We start from the raw sequence: 24,204 nt of genomic DNA, 5'->3' as shown, positions 1-24,204 counted from the left end.
TACCCAAGAAAACAAAAATTGCTGAATCCGCGAATCCGTATCCGTATCCGTACCCGAACTGGTAACTTAGCCGAAACCCTAAACAATAAGCATATAACACATTTCACATGTTTAAAGACTCACCGCAACAGCAAACAAGCATTTCATGTGTTGTAATGAGTACCGGCAACAGCAAAGAGGGAACGTTCTCTCCTTGAACCAGACTTATATTCATAATGCTTTATGGTCAAAAGGTTTAACAAACCCTAAAGATTTGATGTTACATAGAATCATAGATAGTATGTCTTCCAGCTCATCTTCTAAAACTCCATAAATTCAATTTTTAAAACTGAATCAAGATAAAAGTTTTAGTATTTTGGCAAAAAAAAATTCAGTAAATTTTGGTATAATCATTTAATCTAATTTTAGTATATTTTACATTTTGGTATATTCGTTAATTTGGTATAGCTTTTCTTAACAAATTATGCCATAGTTTTAACTTGACTTAATGCACATATACTCTGTTATAGCTTGGTATGGTTCATTAAATTTTTGCTGAAACTTTTAGTATAGCTTAAGTATATTTTGGAACTCAAAACTAAGATAAACGTTACTTAATATGCTCACTTAGATGCAATGAGTGCTAAGTGGTCCATTCATTCACATGAGAGATGGTTTGTGCAAACCAGTACTCATGAAATATGGATCAATGAGTTTGGCTAAAAAAGCTATGCAATTGAATCCTGATATTAATATCATAACTTGACACACTATAGAAAATACCTCCTTCCCATCAATTGATGAGCTAAAGGGGCTCTATCATGAATGGTTCATAATAAAGCACAACACTTACTGAAGGTTTTGCAAATGGGGTATTAAGTTAAGCAGGTTTGACCATGCAGGAAACTCGATAATTAAGAGCACTTGAGTTGTAATGGTATTGGGGTGGGCAATCTCCCAAGAAGTCCTGATGCTTCACCCTATGAGTATCACCTAGATTCGATGAGGACTAAGTGGATCATACATTCTCACAAGAGATGGGCTTGTGCAAGCCACTACTCATGAAATATCGATCAACGAAATGACTCAAAAAACTATTGAGTTGAATCCTGATATGAATGTCATGCTTTAGTGTAGCTTTATATTAAATTATTTATGCAGTACTAATATTATAATATAGTACAGTTCTTAGGCTGCAAATATCTATATATTAATGGTTTTTATACTTTATTGTACAGACGAAACTAGAATGTATTCAGCCCAAACATATTTTTGCTGCACCAACATACCGTATCCATGCAGTTACTCCGATTTGGTAACTTAGTTTTAAATGAATCAATATCAGTAAATGTAGTCACAATCTAAAAATTCCCTCTCCAGAGCCATCAAGGCAGAAGCTTACATGCACTCATCGCTTCCTGGACTATCATTATGTTCCTATGAAGGTGCCTCCTCTAATCAAGTTCATTGAAATGCAGAGCACCCTGTTTCCACAAATACATAATTGTATATGAAATCCAAGATAAAACAACCAGCGCTAAAATGCCCACAGATGACCAAAATAGCTGGTATGCCCAGACCTATAAAAGTGGTGATGAGGAATTCAAATTGTCACTGATTATCTCAAAATGTGAGGAAAGGTTCCACGCTATCTATATAAGGTAAAAATAGGTGGAGGATTGTCTGCCTTGTTGATTATATCAAAGGCTGTTGCATTGGAGGTTGGAATATTTTTAGTTTGTCAGATATGGAGTTGGGCATCCTGTGATTGAATTTCTGATCACTCTAACCCAGTAGCAAGATGTGCACATCTCTTCACTTCTGTATGCTGCATGTCATAATCAATTTTATTCTGTTTACAGATTTGTGAGGTGTATTCTCAGAAATCATGCATAAAGGATAATTAGTGAATTGATAGACTAGTTAAAGATGAAAAAGGCAATATGAATATATTTAACTTGGTCTACTGAATTATTTCTTACTCAATTCCAGTTGGAAATGCTGTAATCTGCTAAGGATTACTCTGCATGGCCTTGATAGAGCAATAAAAGCAGGACAACTCTCTGGAGTCTCTATGTTTAAAATAATTTTACTATATTTATTTATATGTTTTTGTCCGGACGAACCCAACTCCAATTTGTTTTACAGAACCCCAAACCAGTAACAGGATCAGTATATTAGGTTTCTTAATAAAAGCTTCTATCACACACTTTTTCCTTTCTGCTTGTAGGTGGAAGGGCCCTTTCTTTTTAGCACTCCTTATATTGTATAGTTCCACTAAACTCTTTGGATCAATCACAAGACAGTAACAGAGTTTCTCGAATCCTAGTTATTATAAACATCATAAGAGATAATGGAGAAAGAAAGAAGAAAATAAAGAAGATTGGATTTACCTATGTCACTTACTGTTCTCTGTTTGGCAAATCAGCTCAAATCCATTACTATTTTCATTTTGAGGAATCCATATGAGAAAAAAGACTTCAGTTGGATGGTTTTCTTGTGGCTAAGAGAGACTCAGTTGTGCAGCCTGCAAGAATGAGTACAAGCCTCATGCTAGGAACTCAAACATACAGTCAAGAAAATGGTCTCACAAAAATGCTTTCCTCTGGAGTTTCGCAGATATGAAAAAAGCAAAATGGCACGCAAATTAATAAATCACAGCTGCTAAGATAGAAACTATTAGAGGATTCAAGATCAGCTGGAAACAAAATTTCATGAATTGGGAATCCAATATGAAGGAAAGTTTGAAATTTTAAAGCATTTAAATAACCTAACAATTGTGGCTATCTACCAGCAGATTTGGTGTACATGAATGCACTTGACCAACCTTGCCATAAAAAATGAGAGGATGCTCAACAACTGCTAGTGCACAGAAATTATTATTCAATGGAATTTTAAATACATTGTCAGAGTTCAGTCTATTATTAAGTCCATCATGAATTGCAGTTGCTAGAGTCTCTGCACCATACACCAAGCCCTTGAGTATGGTCTGCAGGCTTAAGACTCTAGCAAAAGGCACAAAATGTGAATCATGAACTTTAATAAGATGACAAAATAAGAGAGCTTTCTAGTGTATCACTTCCGTTATTATGATTAACCATAAGCTGATCATCTTCAGTATCAATGTTAGGAGTTGCATGTTCTCTCGCATGTCAAGCCCTTGAGTATGGGCTGCACACTTTAGACCCCGGGCTTTGTATGTGAAAGGCATAAAATGTGAATTATGAACTTGGATAAGATGAGAAAATAAGAGAGCTTGCTAGTGGATCACTTCCATACTTATGATTTACAATGATTTGATCATCTTCTGTATCAACGTTACGAGTTGCATGTTCTCTCCCATGATGTCCCGAATCACCAAATGACACTCGGTAGGAACTTTTTGGCTTGTGAACAGTATAACTTGATATTATGTTCTATGTAGAATGGTCTGCTTTGTCTATCAGAGAAATTAGAACCAACCTCTAATTCAAGTGATCAAAATATTTAAAACCTTTCACCAGAAAACTCTTATTTGGATGCCAAGTTGGGGATCAGCAGTTAAAAATCTTCATATACACGTAACTCGAGGCAGGCAATCCTAGCAACCTGGATAATATACCTAGTCTCCAAGAAAGCACCCCAGCCCTGCCAACAGTAAAAGCTCAATTATCTGACGCCTACATACCCAGGAAAAGGTTTACCGCACTGAAACTGGGCATTTGGTTATATATGTTAACTTCTGACTCCTACCCAATTGGGCCTTCAAGTGTTTGGAAAAAATAGCAGAAGATGCCGTTGGGGATAATTTAGAGTGTAATCACAACATGAGATAATTTAGAAGACAAAGGAGAAAATAAAATCTAAGGGGTTGTAGCTCAATGGTGAGGATAAAATTGTTGCCCAAGGTACAAATAAATTTAGGTAAGGTGAGGGCCGGGTTCATCTTTCGGTGACTGTGAGGGAATGGATCCTCCTAATCATAACAGCTTGAGTGAAGAAGACCTCTAGTATAGTTGTACAATTACTCAGCATGTTATAATCAGCAAATTAAGTACAGAGATCTCAAATCTGGGTAACTGGGCTGTGTCCGTTACGAAAAAAACAGAAAAATTCAAAGGAACGGTTTGAATGTGACACAGGACGATATAAGAGAACTAAACGATAACCACCATATTCTCTCTTGAAATTCCAAAAAAGGAGTTAATTCTCATACAGTTTTCAGTATATTACGGTCTCCAATAGCCTAATTGCCTTTTTAAACCGTCATATTTTCTTCCACAAAAAGTTTATGACTATGACCCAGATCTAAAAACAAACGTTTCAATAGAAAAATTTAAACTTACATAAACCTGGCTAAGGAAAATGAGCATCAAAGCTTGGAAGCAACAGGGTAAGAGCGATAAGTGTCGGCATGAGCATCAAGCGCCTCCACAACCCCAGGAAACGCCCCTAACCTGAGGCCACAATAGACCTCCCTCTTCCACCCCCTGGCTGCCAGCTTCTCTGCCTCCTTAACAGCCGCCTCCAAAGTCCCCGCATGGTCCTGGAAAACGCCGTCTAAAATCCCCCTCTCGAAGGCCATCTGCGCATTCAGCTTGCGGGCACCCACCACCACGTCCCGCAGGACGGCGGTCTTCAGCTTACAACGAATAACCGCCATCATACTCCTGGGGAGGTGCATGCCATGGTCAAGCTCGCTCATGTAGAGCACAGAGCGCCCCTGCGTCATGAAGCGGTAGTCGTGAGCCAGGGCCAGCATGAAACCACCCGCCGCCGCGTGGCCGCAGATGGCCGCCACGGTGGGTACGCCCAGCCTCATGAAGGCCGCCAACATGTTCTCGAATTTCTCCCTAATTATGTTAAGGCGCTCGCCGGGGTTCTCTGCGATCCATCGCAGGTCGAGGCCGTTGGAAAATTATCTACCTGCGTTAGTGGTTACCAGGGCTGCTGCATCCGGCGATTGTTCGACCTGTTTGAGGGCGTCGGCGATGGCGTCAAGCGTGGTGGCATTAAACCTGTGATCGTCATCACCCACAAGCGTCAAAATGTAGACCTTCCCTCGCTTCTCCAGGCTGCACATCCTCCCTACCCTTCAAGAGCCGTGCTCACAAATCAAGGCAGCCGGCCATGCCCGTTACTATAGGAGATCCCATTGACTGGGTCAATTAATTCGATACCTCCAATGAGGTAAGAACAGAATAATCTATTTAAAAGGTTACAGAGGTTATATTGTTGAAGGGTGTTAGGTTTAATGGTAAAATTTATGTTGCAGACATTTACATGGTGATCCATGTGAATCTTTTATAACTACCTCCAATGAGGTAAGACCAGAATAATCTATTTAAAAGGTTACAGAGGTTATATTGTTGAAGGGTTTTAGGTTTAATGGCAGACATTTATATGGATCATTATATGGTGATCCATGTGAATCTTTTATAACTAAAAATATATATTATTAAATTAATTTTAAATATTAGAAATAAAAATAATATTAAAAATAATTTATTTTTTATTTTTAAATAAAAGATTTATTAGTTTAAATTATTACAATTACATAAATAAATTGATAGACATTAAAATTATTTTTCTAATCATTGATTGTTGGTTTTATCATCATATTTGAAAGAACATTATATTGAAGGGGTCTCAATGGTTTCTTACTTAGATGCCTTAATTTAGAATAAGGTTGTCTCACATTGAAAGAGGTAAGTGACGATGTCTATGGTACATATGCTAGCAATATTATCTTGGCCACAAAAATTTTGGAAACATGTTTGCATGAGTTTGAACGTTTAGATGAACAATGCTTTAATACCCTCAATCACCTTTAGTCGTATTAAAACCACTTCTCTTGTAGTTACAACAAAAAGATCAAGGCTTAAGAGTTTGAGATTGGTGATATTGTCCTTAAGAAAAATAGAGAAATCTTCAAGATATAGATAGAAGGGTGAATTTGAGCCTAATTGGTTGGGTCTAAAAGGAAAAGGGCATCCCACAAAGACTTTTGAATTAGTGTGAACCTCTATTACCCTTTGTTTATTTTAATTAAATGTTTGATTGCATGATACAAGAACATGCTAGAACATATTACTATGCCTTTAAAGAAAAATTAGCAGAAATAGATAGTTAATTTTCCATTGCATTAACCTTTTAAGAAAAAGTAATTCAACTTACAGATCTATCTAAATTTTAGTATCATAACAACATGCACATTGATACTTTAAAGCATGAAAGAAAGAACAATTAGACAAAAGAGAAGAAATATCAATATATGTTGGGAAAACATTTTCAAGTAAAAATCCCCACACTCCAAATCATTGAACCAATGTATTAATGTGCAACAAATAAGTTACAATACACTCGCAAGCTCATAGCCTTAACATAGAGACTACATCTTACTCTTCTTTGAAGAAAATTTGATAGCATAATTTAGTAGCTCTGTAATAATCCTCATATCCTTCCCTCATGAATAATACAACAAATATTCAATAATATATAAACTAGACACCAAATAAAGCAACTTCATCTTCAACAAAGAAAAAAAGCTTAAAAAAGCACTCCATCGATGACTCTAACTTCATCTTGCAATTAGAAACAAAGAACTCTTCATCCTTAGGCATAAATCTTGAAGGAAAGCATTTCAATCCTTAACTTAGCCTCCAAGAAAAGATAAAAGAAAAAAATTGTTTTCTTTGTTTTTCTTATTTAGTGATAAAAGTTGTTGAACAAGTCTCTCTTCTAAAAATAGAAGATTGTCAAATATGTTTTGACTTCAATCCCCTAAATGATAGGACCTCCAAAGTGGGCACCCATTTCTTGAAAGATATGGATTACACCATATCTACTTTTCTATACGAAACATGTCATTGGCTTCACCTGCCATGTAGGATACCATAGGTCTCTAAGAGGACCCACAAAGTGAATGGTAAGATTAGGCAATAATTAACTTAGGACAAATAAATATGTGCCAAACTAATTAATTATCTATGTTAGGGCTCAAAGGTTGAGGCACCTTAATCTCAAAAGAGCCCATATATCATCAATGTAAGTAGCTCAATTGAAAAAAAAAGAAAGAAAAAAAAAATAGTAAAGAAAAAATCACCCTTTATTGAAAACCATTTCTATGATGCCTAGGGCAGTCACCATATGAAAACTTGGCAAACATGCATCATATCTAACAACCAAAAAATATGAAATTTAAAAATTCTTCATGAGTAAACAAATTTCATGCATTTCCCACAACTCCATCAATAAATGCAACTCAAACATCAAACATCAACATGTGCTTCTTATGCAAAATGTCAAAAAGATAAATCAATCTTGATAGCATATAATTGTCACATCATTTTCCATCGATAAATTTCCCTTTTATCTATCAATTGTCTTAAATGAGATGTATACTTCCCTAAACTAGACATGATCCAAACCCATATCTTTAGTATTATCCACACCTTTGAAAGAGGTAACATTATTGTGTGTCAATCAACAATTGCTTGTCGATATCTTTGTTTTATCTTTTTATCTTTTGATTTTTCTTTTTGGTTGATTTTATGCCTATTCATTTGAAGTCGTCATGATCATTTTATATCATGGTGTACTTTGAATGTGTAGTGTCCTAAAGTGTGCCTAGTGCATTTATGACACTTATGCATAGCACCTGATGCATTAATGACAAACTCATGATCAAAATCTCATCATTTTGACATCATGAGCCCCGAAGACAAAGTTCCCCCATTCGTCCTAGAACCCCATTTGGGCCTATCTTTGAGAAGATGGTAGTGTGTTGCATAGACGTCTACACATTGCACTAACGTCTCGATAAATCCGTGGAATCTCGCATCCTGCAATTAATCAAATGCCTTGCAACGCATGCCCCTTGGCTTACTTTTGGCTGTATCGGCCCTTTGCGCCTCTTCTTATTTTTAAAAGCCTTTCTTTGTTCATTTTGAAATGGTTCTTCGAGATTTCTTGTCTCTCCTTCTTCTTCTTGGCTCTCTCTTGATTTTCTCTTGAATACTCTACAAGCGCTATCAAACTATCTCTATCCACAACACTCTTGCAATCATCCTACAACAACAAGCATGTATCTTGAGCTTCATCACACTCATATCTCGAAAAGGGGGTGTGGCTACATGTCTTGTCTTCTCTTTATCATTTATCTATCTTTTATCATTACATGCAATTTATCTATCATATCTCTAAGTGTATCTATCATCTAGGTGCATTTAGTTTATCAATATATCATTTTTATCTATTTGCAATAAGGGTTTGCTTCCATTAAGAAGAGTATAGTTTCTATTTGCATTTTATCTTCTATCTACTATCCAATCCATCTATTTGGTTTTCTGTGGAGGTGGAAACACCAAAATGGGGGTCTAATTGAGGTAGGCACTATACAGCCCCAACATTTTCTCCCATCTCCATGTGTGCGGGTGACAAACAGGTTCTGCACAACCGAAGAGAGTCGTTGTTAGCTTTTCGTGAGATTTTGTTCTCTTTGGTCATACAAATGACAACCCGTTGCGCAAACGTCTACGTGCCACGTTAGGGTCCAAAACCCGAGACCTTCCCAATTCCATGGTATATAATCTATTTTTAATTTTGTACTGTGTTGTTAGCTTAGATTTTTATATTTCATCATTTCTATGCTTTAACCATTTAATTATTCCCTTACTGGTGTAGTTTTATTTTGTTGTTATTCCTTGACTCACCCTTAGCACCAGTATAAGCGAGGTAGCAGAAGGAAGATTTGTCATCTTAAAGGTAACAAATCCCCTCCTCTATAGAATGGTATATATTGGGGTAGTGCTTATTATGTATGTGTGTTATGTTTAATGATTGTTCTCTCACTAGACCCATCAAGGTCAAGTATATGTAGAGAATTTTGCATGTTTGTTAGTTGTCTCATCATGAACACATCAAGAGTGTGAAATCCTTTGTGAGCACTGGAACATCTTCTCATTTGTCATTTTCTTGCAAGTTAATGCATGCATTGGTTTCATTGTCATCTTGGTCCTATACACCCTGATGTATAACATCCATTGATATAAAAAATAAAGGTTCCTACACTTAAGTTGGCATAATAAATCATTATAACATATCCTTAATCATGTTTCTTGGATTTATATTTAATTTTCTTCATTAAGTGTTTGCATGAATAACCTCTTGAGGGCATATCACCAATCATCCCACTTTCTAAATTGTCATTAAATTTCTCCTAACCACATGGGGCATATCATCCATCGCATTCTTCATATGTATCACCACTTTCTTCATCCCTTATAGTTTTTCTTCATAGCTACTTTATTTCTTTGAAATGATGTCACTTTGAACATTATCTCAAAGAAAGGTAAAATATAGACATTACAATTACCCTTAAATCAAGGAGTAATTGATGTCACTTTAAGAATACATGAAGACTTATTTGTTGATTGTTTTGAGAATCAGTGTTATTTCGATTAACAATTAACTAATCACCAAATATGTTATCAATTTTAATTTAATTTTATTCTATTGGTTACATAATAATAGATTTAGAAATTCTTGGTTTAGAATAAGTTTTGAAGGCTCGGAGAAAAGAAGGTTGGGTTAGTTGTAATTGATGTGTTCGGGTATGAGGGGGGATTGGTCAAAATGGGAAGTGATGAGATATGGTGAAGGTGAAGTGGCTAAAGAGGAGTAAGTAAAGGGAGGTAGTTAAAAAAGAGTGGTTTGATAAGTAGTATAAATAAAAGAAATAGATTGGGACAAACAAATATAACTAAAGGTAGTATTGGGATTAGATGAAGCTCTTATTTGTAAAGTTTGAGTAGAAGATTCAATAGCTACGAAGAGCTTGTTAATGTATGTTTAATGGGAAGGAATAGAGATAAAAATTTTGGTTTGGGATCAAAGATAGTATCGGAAAAAATATTTGTCAAATTGTAAAATAAAATGTTATGTAAAAGAGAATAAAAGTTATATATTAAAATAGTTTTAATTGAAATGATTGAAGTTTTGATTTCATGACAAAAAAATGAACTTTAGGGTTAGGCTAGGCTTAAGGTTCAATTAGGGATCAATTAGCGTTAAGATTAAGATTACAATTCAGTTATGATAAGGATTAGTCTTAGAGTTCAACTAATATTGGAATTAGTGTTAGAATTAGTGTTGTAGTGTCATAAAATTGCAACCCTTGCAATTTTCAACCACATTAGGGTCCTCACATTGGTGAATTGAATCCCCAAGCCTCATCAGAGACCCGAGACTTGCTCATCCCTGAAAACTGCACCTTTTTCTACCCTCTACATTGCCTGAACCTGCTTATTGTCCTAAGTTAAGGGCAGGACAGGGGCGTGGCGCCCCTGTCCTTGCCCTATCTTGGGGCCCCTTCATTCAAACTGTGCATTGAACTTTGCATTTCCAGTGGGAAAACTTTCCCTGCATCGACCTATGACGAAAATCAGCCCAATTAACCTTAATCAACGAATATACAAGTTGTATTTTTCCTCCCATTTGCATGGAGGCCATAAGTTTGAATACATGAGATCGCGCATTCAAGCATTCAAGAGCATTCAAGCATTCAAGCATTGATCATTCTCAAGTCTCCCTTTAAGGCTAGGTGTTGCATTCAAGTCAAGGATTCAACAATTGAAGAGGAGATCCCTTTCAACATTCAATTCCATACAAGCAAATCTACCTGCATTTCTATCACAACCTCCCTTGAGGTGAATTACATTTCAATCTTTCATTTACATTTACTTGCAAGTACTTTCTTTCATCATTTGGTTAATTTCAAAACTAGGGTTTGACCTGAAGGCAAACCCCTAATCCCAACCCCTTTTCCTCTCTTTACTGTGTGTAGGTAGTAGGAGCGCAGCTATATTTGCAGATTTGGACTCCATTTGCAAAGGCGGAAAAACCCTTTTCATTTCATGGATTTTTCAGAGGACCGTGTGCACTTTCAACATGGTCCCGACAACTTTTCCTCAAATTTGCAGGGTGACTTTGTCTCGATATATTGCAACCAAATCTAGGTGCACAACTTCATCCTACGCTTCTATCTCGAGTTATAATCAATTCTTTACTACTCTTACACTTAGTCCCAAAATACATAATTCAACCATTACTCATTCTAAAAGAGGGGTTAACTTGTCATTTCACACCATTGTCAATTCATTTAGTATTCAATCTCTCTCCTCAGATATTGGATCTAGTGAATTATCTCCCCCTCTTTTAAATGTAATGTGAGTGAGGTGATTGAAGGGAAATCTGCAGTGAAACTTTCATCTCTCCTTGGAGGGAAGAAAAGCTTTCCTCTTGATCTCTCCATCATTGACTTTTCACCCCATTACATTTTGGTGAACCCGACGTCTTGCATGCTTTATTCTTAAAATAATTGCATATTTTTCATTCAAAAGTTTAATTTTTCTACAAATTTAGTGGTTAATTCATTCAAAACCCTAGTTTTAAAAAATTGAAATTGAACTTGTGCTCTGTAAAAAATTGCTTGTTATTGTCTTAGATCTAAAAATTGCATATTTTTTCAAATTCAATTTATTCTTTGTCTTGTTCAATTTGCAAATCAAATTCATAAGATTAAGTGGTTAATGGTCAAAACCCTAATTTTTAGAAATAATATTGAACTTGTGCAGAAATTGAATTTCCATTTAATTTTCAGATTTGTGACTATTTTTAGAATTATCCTCTTTCTTAAAATTCAAATTTTCAATTTCCCTCCCTTTTCATAATTTCAAAAATTAAGTGTTTAGGTCCTAAAACCCTAATTTTCAAATTTAACTGGATTTTGTGTAAATCTCAGTCAATTTCAATCAATCTCAATTTTCTAAGCATTTTTCAAGGTGTCCCTATCCATTAGGTTTGACCCTTTTCAAATTTGCAATTCAATTCCTCATTTTTTTCAAAACCCTAATAGGGTCCTATTTTCACATTCAAACCTTAATTTCGTCTATCTAGAGATCGTAAAATCCACCATTTTTGGGGTTATCTTTAAAATCATCATAGCTTTCATCCCTGAAAAATTTTGAAAAAAGTTGGTCGGACTGTGTGCACTTTCAACACAGTCCTCAATATTTTTTCCTGAAATTTTGAGAGACTGTTATATGACTATATTTAATAGCTTAAATCCAGAAGATTGGCTGATTTTGTCGATTTTTTATCTCTCTAAAAACAAAAATACCTTCCAAATTCAACATTTCAAATTTCAAGAAATTTTTTAAAATTAAGTGGTTAATTATAATCTGCCCTGATTGTAAAAATCCTGATTTTGTCAATTTTAAGATTAAGTGGTATCCCCTTGGCCCTAATTTTGAAATTCAATGTCCTTTCATTTATTATTTTTGGAAATTGTGTCATTTTTCCCTTTCAACAAAATTCAAAATTGTCTAATCATTATTTTCTCAAATTTTGCATTATTCAATTTTGTAAACTTTATTCCCATAATTCAAAACTCAAATTTCCCTCTAGTGCATGAGTTTTACCACTATTAGTCCTACCTATACTATCCTCGTTAGACGAAGCATTAGAATTAAGGCTTCCCAAGGTTTAATTACCAAGGAGATGGAGCTTAAATTGGGTAGCTTCTTTAATGAGGATAATGCTAATTCTTCCCATCCTAATCATGTCCCTATCTATCACATTGATGAATCCCATGATGAAAAAGAAGCTTTGACTAGAGTTTCCATAGATCAATTTTCAAAATTGGATAATCAATTTGATAACTTTCAACAATGGATGTCTGAAGAATACCCTAGTAGTGAAGTTCTTCCATTAATTGAAGGCCTTAAACACATGATTCAAAGTGATAAGAATGGAATTGATATATTGCATGACATTAATCATATTGTTGATTCCAATGTCATGCCTATAAAGAGTTGTGTTGAAACCCTAGGTTATTCACAAGCTCCTACACAAGTTAATCCTTCTATTCCTTTGACTACTCATATGACTAGTGTTCCTACTTTTACTTCAAAGACCATGACTACTTCAACTCAAAATGTCATTCCGACAACAATTAGTCATGAGGGAAATCCCTCTTCTTCATTTAATCCTTCATCTTTACCTATGTCTTCAATAAGCATTCATATTATCCCTCAACCAATCAATGTGACACAAGGGGGCAATTCTTTCAACAATTTTATTCCTCCTGTAAGTGTCCCTTTTCCTACTCAATCATCACCTATGCGTACTTATCATAATGTCCCACTACCCTATTCTCAATCTATGCCTTCCTTCAATAACATCATACCACCTTCTCAATCAACCATGTCTAACATCAATTCTTCTACTGAAGCGACCATTAACAATCTTGCTCAAACCGTGTCTTCCTTACAACAACAAATTGCTTCCATGAGTCAATCCAAGTTTAGTGTGCCCACGTTCGATGTTGCAAGCCCACTTTCTCTTGATATTGTTAAAGTTGTGCCACCTAAGCACGTTGAGGTCCCTCAATTGGAACTCTATAATGGAAAAGGTGATCCTCTAATGCATGTCAAAACATTTCAAACCTTGTGTACTGATTTTGCCTATGATCAAAGATTGCTTGCAAAATTGTTTACAAGAACTCTAAGAGATAATGCTTTACAATGGTATTGTTCTTTTCCTCCTTATTCCATCACTTCTTTTCACCAATTAGCAAATTCTTTCATTTAACAATTTTAAAACAACATTGGTCCTAAAATTACTTTGACTGATTTAATGCATTGTAAATAGGGTGTTAAAGAACAAGTGACTGAATTCATTGGTAGATACAAGCATTTGTGTGCTCAAATTTCTTTTCATGTACCTGATAATGATATTCAAATAATTTTCATTTCTAATTTGCAAAAAGATATTAGGGAAAATATTCTTTTGTCTGAGTTTACTTCCTTTCCGCAATTGTGCGGAACACTCCACAATTATCAACTAGTTGTGAGTCAAATGGAGCAATCTACTCCTATGGCTCTGAGTGATAAGGGAGAGAGTATTCAATAACCGTTTGTGAAGTTTAAACCAACAAAAGGCTTCATCCAGTTCAATGATAAAATCAACAACAACAATGTGAATGCTACAACAGGTGTGCCTCCTATTTCTAAATTCTTCAAAAGAGAAAGACAATTTACTCCTTTGAATGAATCTTTACATAGTATTATGTCTCAGTTGTTACAAAGAAATGTTATCAAACTTCCTCCTATAAAACCAATTGATCCATCTAAGCTTGCATCCCCTTATTTTGATAATAATTCCTTATGTCAATTTTATCGTTAGCCTGGTCATGATACTGAGAAACATTTTGCATTGAAAAGTAAGATTCAAGATTTGATTGATAATAATACTATATTTGTGGTTGGTGTGAATGATAAGGGAAACAAATTAGTAGCTCCTCCTAATCAAAATCTTAATATTTTCACTGATCCTTTTCCTTCTCATACCTAATGTGATTGAGACTAAACATACCTCTTTTTCTCCTAATAACTTCACCTCTATGGCTCCGAATTTGGTGAACATGGTAGAGAAACAAGTGACACATAAGGATCCTTCTATCACATTTAACCCTAGTGAGACTATTAGAGCACCTGACCCTTTATACATAGTTGTGAAGGTTAAGGATATACCTTGTCGTGGTACTCTTGTTGATCCCTCTTTCATGGTTAACATTATCACCGAGGAGTATCTTTTCACTTTATGGTTGCATAAACCAATATATGATGATTCTAATGTGGTTGTGAAGTTATTTGATGGATTCTCTTGTCCTACCATTGATTCTATCACCCGAAGTTCACACTAAATCTATGGATGTCAATTTTGTTATCATTCCTTCTTTTGAGTAATTCCGTGTGAAGTTAGGCTATCCTTGGCTATCTTCCATGAAGGCTATTGCTTCTCCAATCCATAAGTGTTTGAAATTTCCCCACAATGGAGAAATCATAACCGTGAACCATAGCTTATTTCACCCATCTGAAAGAAGCCCTAGTGTTCCTGTTGATTTCTTTTGGCCTAAATAATTTCAATCTCTTCCACCAAGGCGATGCTCTTTTCCAATCTTATCAAAAATGGAAGAAAGATATGATTTTATCCTTGAGTCAACCTAGATCCCCAACACTTGACATTCCTATCATTCTTGAAGATTAATTTCTTCCCCTAATGGATAGAACTAATCTTCCCCCTAAGGAATATCCTCAACCTATTCCTATGGATGTATCTATGCCTTCTCCTAACAAGACCAACAACATTCCTCTTAAGGTTAGACCTATACCACCTCCTCATAATGGACCTAGTCTCCTTCCTACACCAAATATTCCTCCTTTATATGGCGCAACTCCACCTCCTTCCTCTTATAGAGAGAAGAAGCATGCTTTTCCTCTTGTTCAACCTAAAAGACCTCAACCTAAACCTTCAATTATCAAAGAAGAGAATATTCCTCCTTCAACAAATGTTCCTCCTTCTTCCCAGCCTTCTGCTAAGACTCAATGAAAGCATTATGCAAGAGAACGTCGATGGAGATGTCGTGTTCAAGCTTGTGAAGTTGTTCCTCAAAATATTCAATCTCCTATAACTCCAACAATTGACATGATTCCCTTTTCTTCTAAGCAAGATGTTCAACCTAAATCTCCAAATCGTAAATTGCAAAAAACATGTGATGGTTTTACTTCTATTCATGTGAGAGCTCCTCTTTCTATAAATCTTGATGAGGAAATAGGTGAAAATGTTATTCATGATGGCAATACAACTCCTAATGCTTCTAATGGTGACTATGAATATGTTGATGTTGACAAGCATTTATCAACCGAATTTTCAAAAACCTTAATCCGAGCTCCTTGAGTCAAACAAAGTGACTTACCACATGAGCATAGTCCTTGTTTGGATCATGTGATAGCTCCATCTACAGTGCTTGATGTTACTCCTCTAACATGTTGTCCGCCTTCCCGAAATAGTGATCAGCAAGATCGATAGGTGCATGTCATATTAGATTAGAAACATTAGCACAGTAGATCTTCTCTCTCTCTCCTTTCTTGCTCTTTTATGACTATTCTTCTATGTGTATCCTTGTTCTTCTATTTTTCCCTTAATGTCTATTTGAGGATGATGCAAAGCATTCAAATCTCTTTTGGTCTCTTTCATGTTGACTCAAAAGACACCCTTCTATTCCCTTTCTTCCAAGGAAGTTTCCTTTCTTTGGGGAATGACGATTATTACACACACACACAAATATATATATATATATATATATATATATATATATATATATATATATATATATATATATATATATATATATATATATATATATATATATATATATATATATATATATATATATATATATATATATATATATATATATATATATATATGAGTTATCATACAACATACTGACCCCGAGGAAAGTGAAACTACCTCATGTTTTGTGTTCATTATCCTTGGGTTTATTCCTCGATTGGGGGCTAAATCCTTGCGATAACGTGCTCCCTTTCTTTTCTCTCTCTTGGGTGTATCCTACTTTAAATAAATCACTCCTGATAAAGTGTACAGGATCGCTTTAACGTGGGGGAATACACTTCACTCATATTTTCCTTATTGATACTTAAAGTTACTTAGTAAATTGGGCTTCGCTTTGTAATTTTGGCATCCTTGCTTGTCATGACTCACAGTGAGGGGAACCTTGCTACTTGCAGTCATGGTTCTCTCTCTTGATCTTCCCTTTTACTTTGTCAATCAATGTCATAAGATCCTAAGTCCACTGGGGGCTTGGTGTATCTTGCCTCCTTGATGTGGTAAAAGTCTTTCAATCTTGTTTCCTTGTACTTTACCAACAAGATTGGCGTACGATTATACTCCAGCTAAAGTGTGGGCTAAATGTAGTGTCATAAAATTGTGACCTTTGTGATTTTCAACCACATTAGGGTCCTCACGTTGGCGAATCAAATCCCCAAGCCTAATAAGAGACTCGAGACTTGTTCATCCCTGAAAATTGCACCTTTTTCTTCCCTTCGCATTGCCTGAACCTGCTTCCTGTCCTGAGTTAAGGGCAGGATAGGGGCGTGGTGCCCCTGTCCCTGCCCTATCTTGGGGCCCCTTCATTCAAACTGTGCATTGAACTTTGCATTTCCAACAGGAAAACTTTCCCTGTGGACCGGCCTATGACAAAAATCAGCCCAATTAACCCTAATCAACGAATATATAAGTTGTATTTTTCCTCCCATTTGCATGGAGGGCATAAGTTCAAATACATGAGATCACGCATTCAAGAGAATTCAAGTATTCTCAAGTCTCCCTTCAAGGCTAGGTGTTGCATTCAAGTGAAGGATTCAACCATTGAAGAGGAGATCCCTTTCAACATTCAATTCCATACAAGCAAATCTTCCTACATTTCTATCACAACCTCCCTTGAGGCGAATTACATTTCAATCTTTCATTTATATTTACTTGCAAGTACTTTCTTTCATCATTTGGTTAATTCCAAAACTGGGGTTTGACCTGAAGGCAAACCCCAATCCCAACCCCCTTTTCCTCTCTTTTTTGTGTGTAGGTTATAGGTACACAACTATATTTACAAATTTGAACTCCATTTGCAGAGGTGGAAAAACCCTTTTTGTTTCGCAGATTTTTCGGAGGACTGTGTGCACTTTCAACATGGTCCTGACAACTTTTCCTCAAATTTGTAGGGCGACTTCATCTCAACATGTTATAACCAGATCTAGGTGCACAGCTTCATCACACGCTTCTATCTCAAGATATAATTAGTTCTTTGCTAGTCTTACACTTAGTCCCAAAATACATAATTCAACCATTACTCATTCTAAAAGAGGGGTTAACTTGTCATTTCACACCATTGTCAATTCATTTAGTATTCAATCTCTCTCCTCAGAGATTGAATCTAGTGAATTATCTCCCCCTCTTTTAAATATAATGTGTGTGAGGTGATTGAAGGGAAATCTGTAGTGAAACTTTCATCTTTCCTTGAAGGAAAGAAAAGCTTTCCTCTTAATCTCTCCATCATTCACTTTTCACCCCATTACAAGTGTTAGAATTAGATCCTTCCATATAAATATCTCAATCTTTATTTTTAAAGACAAATGCTATTAGAGAAGACAAATCCCATTCTATTAATAATGAAAGTACATCAGGTCATCCCTAGGAACCTTGCATTCATTGCACATATAATGACCCCCTCCAATTGAGATGAGGAGAGGAGAACACCAATTTGGATTACCAAAATTTTGAATTCATGAGGAAAAATAATCTTACTTTGTTGCCTTTGAACTCTCTTTTTTCAGTATGGTATTAAGGCCCATCTAATCTCTCGAATCACTTGACATTACTACCTTTTGCACTTGGTCAATGCCGCAATTATATAGGAAATCCGTTGTATGATTGGCCTCGCTGTACACATGTGAAATTGAATATTCATTCAACATGTCTAGTAATAGATATATTCTTTCAATCCATGCCATTGATTTCCAACTCGGAGCTGATGTACATGTTGTTGCATTAACAAAAATAGAAAAATCTCCCTCAATATCTATGCTTTTAACCTCCTTTTCTACACACAAGTTTAAGACCTTCGTAAAGAGCAACAAACTTAGCACTATCGTTTGAATCGTTCCAAGCTATATCACCCTTCTCATTGCATATTAGAAATCCTACCCTAGGCAACCCGGGGTTGCCATGTGACACCCCATCAAAATTCATTTTGATCCTACTAGTTAGGGGTAATTTCCAAGGAACCTTAGCTTGATTTGCCTTGAATTCAACTATATCTCCCTTCGACGTGATGAGATGTAGCCATCAAGTCACCATCTTATCATCCCAAACTGAAAAGAATTTGCATTTTTGCACCTCACCTTTGCATTTAAATGTTCACTTATGTCTACCTCAATTTTATTAGTTCCTACCATAGGCATGAATACTAATGCATTAACTCAAAACTATTAAATGTCAAGCATCGATTAGTCATAATCATGAATTAAAATATGTCAATTTTTTTTCATTTATATTAATTTAAAATCTACATTGTTTTAATCTATGATTCTATTAGCTAATAACAGTGCATAGTAATATTAGAATGATGTCAATTTGAATTGTTTTGTTAAATTTTTTATGCATTATTATAGTACTATTCATTATTATTTCAATGTGGACAATAATGTTACTATTTACAATAGTCTTCAATAGTTTGGTATTGATCAGTGGGCCATTTGTTTTACCAATTTTTGGTCCTCAAGCCTCGTTTTCCATCTTGCATCCCACTTTTGGCCTATGGCCCTTTTTGGGTTTGAAAATCCCGATTTTGGTCATCTAGTCCTATTTTGGGCATCAGAGCATGTTTCTTGTCCTATGGACCCATTTTTGGTCCTTGCATCTTGGAACACTTTTTAGGTCTTATGGACCCATCTTGTGCCTTGGAACCCATTTTGGGTGCCGAAAATTGTTTCTAGTGCTCCCCTCCCATTTTGGGGGCTAGAACCCATTTTCGATGCTCAAGTCTTGTTTTTGGCCTAGTGCTCCTTTTGGGTCCCAAAACCCCAATTTTGGTCATCGAGGCACATTTTGGGCAACCAACTAATAATTTTGAAATGATAAAACTATAACTACCTTTTATAATATATTATATTACAGTGTAACATCCTTAACAAATTATTTTATTAATTATTCTATTGGATAATAGTACTCTATAGTCATATGAGAATGATATCAACATTTTAAATGCCAAAGCATCAATTAATGAGAAGCAAGAATTAAAACGAGTTGACCAAATTTTCTAATGTTTGTATTTTCATACGATAGTATTCTACAATCACTTCACTATTACATAATGGTGACAAGTTTTGTCTTGTTTCTTTTGACAATGCAATGGGTGTTAAAGCCGATTGATTTTTTTATAATAATTTAAACTAATTTATTTTTTCTTTTCCTAATCTAGAATCCAAATTTTTTTTGAACCAAATTATTTATTTCTATAATTCCATCCACAAGACATAAAAAAAAGAAAATCTACAAAATCTTATCTTCTTTAAAGCAAAAATATAAAAAACCCAATCAAATGTAACAATTTGTTTTAGCAATCATCACAAAGCTTATCATTGAATGTCCACTGTCGAATCATTTCTTTGTTTTATTAACCGTTTAAACGTATCAGAAACGTAGATAATCGTTTAGAAGATCTAATTGCGCGTGAGACGGAGTGGCGTCGGTGCGCTGTCAAATCATTTCTTCGTTTGATTCACGGTTTAGATATCCTCGAGCGTAGGGTATTTGGAAATTTTGGAAGGATGAACATGAGCTGTAGAAAATTCTCAAAGAAGTTCTCAGCTCATTCCCGTGGAGCCCACGGCACAAGATTGGCCATGTTCCTTCACTCCGTAGCCTTTTGGTTTCCTATTTAGATTCCAAAAGTACAGCCGCTTTGGTTATCGAAATGGCGATGAAGTATTTGGTCCTAGCGATTACTATGTTTATTACACTGGATAATTGCACTTCATTAGCGATGGATGGTAGGGATACGCTTCTAGTGGGAGATTCGCTCGCTGGAAATCAGACCATAATGTCAAAGAATGGCACGTTTGCACTAGGGTTTTTCAGTCCGGGAGGAACAAATAATTGGTACATTGGCATCTGGTACGCAATCTCTCCGAAGGTCATAGTTTGGGTGGCCAACAGAGATAATCCTGTCAGACGCGTGCCCGGTGTCCTGAAATTTTCAAGCCGTGGTCGTCTCAGACTGTTTGATAGAGAGGGCCGTTCAGTGTGGTCAACTGATGATGGTCTGAAAGGATCGTGGGCGATGATAACGGAACTTGGTAATTTAATAATGCTGGGTCACAATAAGTCTGAGATTATTTGGGAGAGTTTCGCTCATCCGGGAGATACATGGTTGCCTGGCATGAAGATGTGGAAAGGCATGAGGCTAGCTTCCTGGAAACCTTCTGTGGATCCTGCAATTGGGCTCTTCTCTATAGGGATGGATTTGTCTCCAGGAAAGACGCAGTTGGTGATGGTCTACAACAATAGTGTTCCATATTGGTCCACTGGAGAGTGGACTGGAAATTATTTTGCCAATCATCCGGAGGTGTATTCTCCCAAGAAATTCGAATGTCCTGTATAAGGATTTTCCTTCGAGAATAAACTTTCATTTTATTGTAATCCCGTCAAGACATATCCTGACAGGGCGGATCCTGTTAGACGAGAATAGCGAATTAAAAGTCTACTTCTTGATGGATGATGGTACTTGGAGTCAAGCATGGTCGTCATATCGAGGTCAATGCAATAACTTTGATATTTGCGGGGCAAATGGACTGTGTAATGCGACCAAAGCTATTCTGGTTCTAAAACAGATCTTTCGTATAGCATGATAGCAATGTGTTAGTCAATCACAACCATTGTAAAATTGACGGTGTAAAACATGCGACTAACACGCATGTTAGTCAATCTGTACTACCGTTTTGAAGCCAGAATAGACGCGTCCGTGTAATGCTAAGGATGTGTGTAGTTGTGTTGAGGGTTTCACACCCAAGCATAAGACTCGAGGTTTGTTGTCAAGTGGGTGTGCTCGGAGAAAACACTTGAAATGCTTTGTCACCCAGGGTACCACCGGTGGCTTCCTGGAAACCAAGAACCGATCCTTACCCGAAGAACGAGTTGTCTCATACAACAACGAGACAACAATGGAAGGTTGTAGGACTGCCTGTAGACTCTGGTTTGGGGATTTATTGAAAATGCGGGTTTCACGTGACAGCCAATCATCCATCTTCATCAAGCTGGCTGCTTCTGAGTTGTTGCACTTGACATCAGTGAGAAGCTGCAAAGCCCCTGCTTCTCTTCACTTAAATTTATAACTATTGCACACTTTAAAGTAATATTTTTCTTCCTATGTGATACATTATAGCAACAAAAGGATGGTTAAAATATTACAAAATAATACTTTAAGACAACTTACATCCCTCCCTTAAAAATATAACCATTGGATGCTTTAAAATACTCATTTTTTCCCATTATATATCAATAACATAAAAATATAACCATTGGATGCTTTAAAATACTCATTTTTTCCCATTATATATCAATAACAACAAAAGAAGGATGAAAATGTTAAAAAATAATAGTCCTACACTACCTTTCAATTAAATTAATAAAAATTATCTAATTTTTAGTTTTGTTTTTTTCAATCATGAGACATTAATAACAACAAGAGATGGCGAAACTATTATAAAATCCTTCTTACAATTTTTTATATATTCTTCTTTATTATTCATTATAACATAGTTAATGATAATTTTTGTCAATATTTTTAGTTTTACCAAATTTAATGATGTCAAAATCATTTTATGTGATTTTTTTATATAATATAATCTTTATTGAAAAGAATTGTAAACATGTATTAGGACTTAAGTATTGCATTGTCCAAAAAAATCATGGTTAATAGATTGTCACAATACATTACTAACATTTCAAACATATTTGGAAAGATAATTATGTTATTTAGTACCATGCCATTTTCAACTTAGTCCAATAGATAATTATATTTCTTCCACTTTGAATTGTTTATGTAGTGTCATCTAAATCCTATGCACATTCATCAACCATTAATGAACACTATTATCAATATAATACAATGAAATTGAATTAATCACAAGAAAAAACTTAAAATATGATTAGGGAAAAAATGGTACCTTAAATCTCATTAAATATTAGAAAATTCATCTAAAAGTTTAATGGATTGGTATATCAACAAAGGGTATATATGACATGATATTAAATTATTTCATTATTGGTGTTAGTTCATAATATTTTAAAAATCAAAACAAATGTCTTACCATGTTTTTTGTTAGCTAAAGGTAGAACTAGTAGATATTATGACACAAATATGTACAATTTTCATCAACTTAGACAACAATTCTAAAATAAATAATAAATGAATTAATTGTATACCTTTGCATTTGGATTTGATATAAAGGGCGAAGATGTAACTAAAATCAATTTAGATTATAAACATTTCTACAAAATCATATTAACTCAAAGACACTAAATAGAGGAGCATTATATCATTGTTCTAGAAACTTATATCTCCAAATAAAAATACATTACAAGATCTTGAGGAAAAAAAAATCTAGTTTTTAGAGTAATCTTTCATGAAAATCCCATGTCCACCAACATAAAATACTTGATTGATAGATGCAGAATATCTTAAAAGTCTTAGTGGAAAACATATCAATAGCTATTAGATGACATTAGAGAACATTGCACATTTGGTGGATTAGGGTTTGCAGGTTGTGTGATTTTACTTTGTTTTAAATGGTGTACAAGCTACTCTACTTCTTATCATATTGCATTCAAGATGTGCACCTGCATAGAATATGATTCAAGCACAATACAATGCAAAATTAGTTACAAACTTACAGGTGTACTTTTCTAGGTTATTCTATTGCTTTTCAAAATTTGGTCCCATCTTTTGAGTTGAGTGGAAAATCATAATCAGGGATAAAAAAAAAAAAAATTGACTTCTTTTATGTTAGGTTGATGACACTACTTCAATCTCTTGGTTTCTCTATTTTCATTTTTATTTTTGGTCATACAGGAAATTTTACTAATAGGGGTATGAAACTTACAAACATATTGGTCTAGTGAAGGTTCAGAGCATTAAATCAGTACAATAAAAACTGCAAACATCAATGCAAAAGTTTGAATCTATGAGCATAATAGATTAACAAGAGCATAATGTTGATGATCACAATAGTCGATTGAGGGTTTGAATCTTGGTGTCTATAATAGTAGTGCTGCATTTTAATTATCATACTATGCCATGAACAATAAACATAAATATTATCGTTAACTTTAGTAGAAAAGACTAAATTAATGATTAGATACTTATTTTACACATAAAAAATATTATATATTGCAAATTTTTTCAACTTTAGATTATATTAAAGTTTAAAGACTTTAAAATTTCTGCTTGTAATAGAAATGTATTTAGGTTGTGTAAGAGATTAGGACATAATCATTTATTTATTTATTCCTCTAAGATAAAAGTATTGTTGTATAAGAGAAAACATAGCCAAAAGTTGGTTTTCAATCATTATATGATTAAGCACAATTAGATCCTACATTGGTTACTAGTTCGAAATTGTTAGTAGTGAAATATTCTATACTAAAATTTTAGGTAATACTAAGACTTTGTTTTGCATACCAATGAGATTTAAATATGCGTCTTGCATAAAATAAAATACTAAATTGAATACATTTTAAAATATCAACTGATCTATAGGAAAA

The 24,204-nt window shown here is 34.9% G+C and overlaps 2 protein-coding genes across 2 annotated transcripts; one reads left to right on the top strand and one right to left on the bottom strand.

Moving 5' to 3' along the window:
• Positions 1 to 2,831: 2,831 nt before the first annotated feature.
• LOC131033920 (enoyl-CoA delta isomerase 3) lies at positions 2,832 to 5,150 on the bottom strand. Its single transcript, XM_057965224.2, is given in 2 exon segments — positions 2,832 to 3,606; positions 4,305 to 5,150. A coding segment is annotated over 1 exon segment (711 nt). The 5' UTR covers positions 5,042 to 5,150; the 3' UTR covers positions 2,832 to 3,606; positions 4,305 to 4,330.
• Positions 5,151 to 20,356: 15,206 nt separating this feature from the next.
• On the top strand, positions 20,357 to 21,043 carry LOC131046222 (G-type lectin S-receptor-like serine/threonine-protein kinase SD2-2). The gene has a single exon (XM_057979912.2). It carries the CDS (start codon positions 20,357 to 20,359, stop codon positions 21,041 to 21,043), a length of 687 nt encoding a protein of 228 aa, XP_057835895.2.
• Positions 21,044 to 24,204: the final 3,161 nt, after the last annotated feature.

Source organism: Cryptomeria japonica, chromosome 10 (genome assembly GCF_030272615.1).
Source record: "Cryptomeria japonica chromosome 10, Sugi_1.0, whole genome shotgun sequence".
Taxonomy (NCBI): Eukaryota; Viridiplantae; Streptophyta; class Pinopsida; order Cupressales; family Cupressaceae; genus Cryptomeria; species Cryptomeria japonica.
The sequence above is the reverse complement of the archived record's forward strand: the minus strand, read 5'-3'. Positions and strand labels throughout refer to the sequence as shown.

What these genes read in the sequence shown, in the direction of transcription:
- LOC131046222 (XM_057979912.2), top strand. Translation starts at nt 20,357, where the DNA reads ATGGCGATGAAGTATTTGGTCCTAGCGATTACTATGTTTATTACACTG.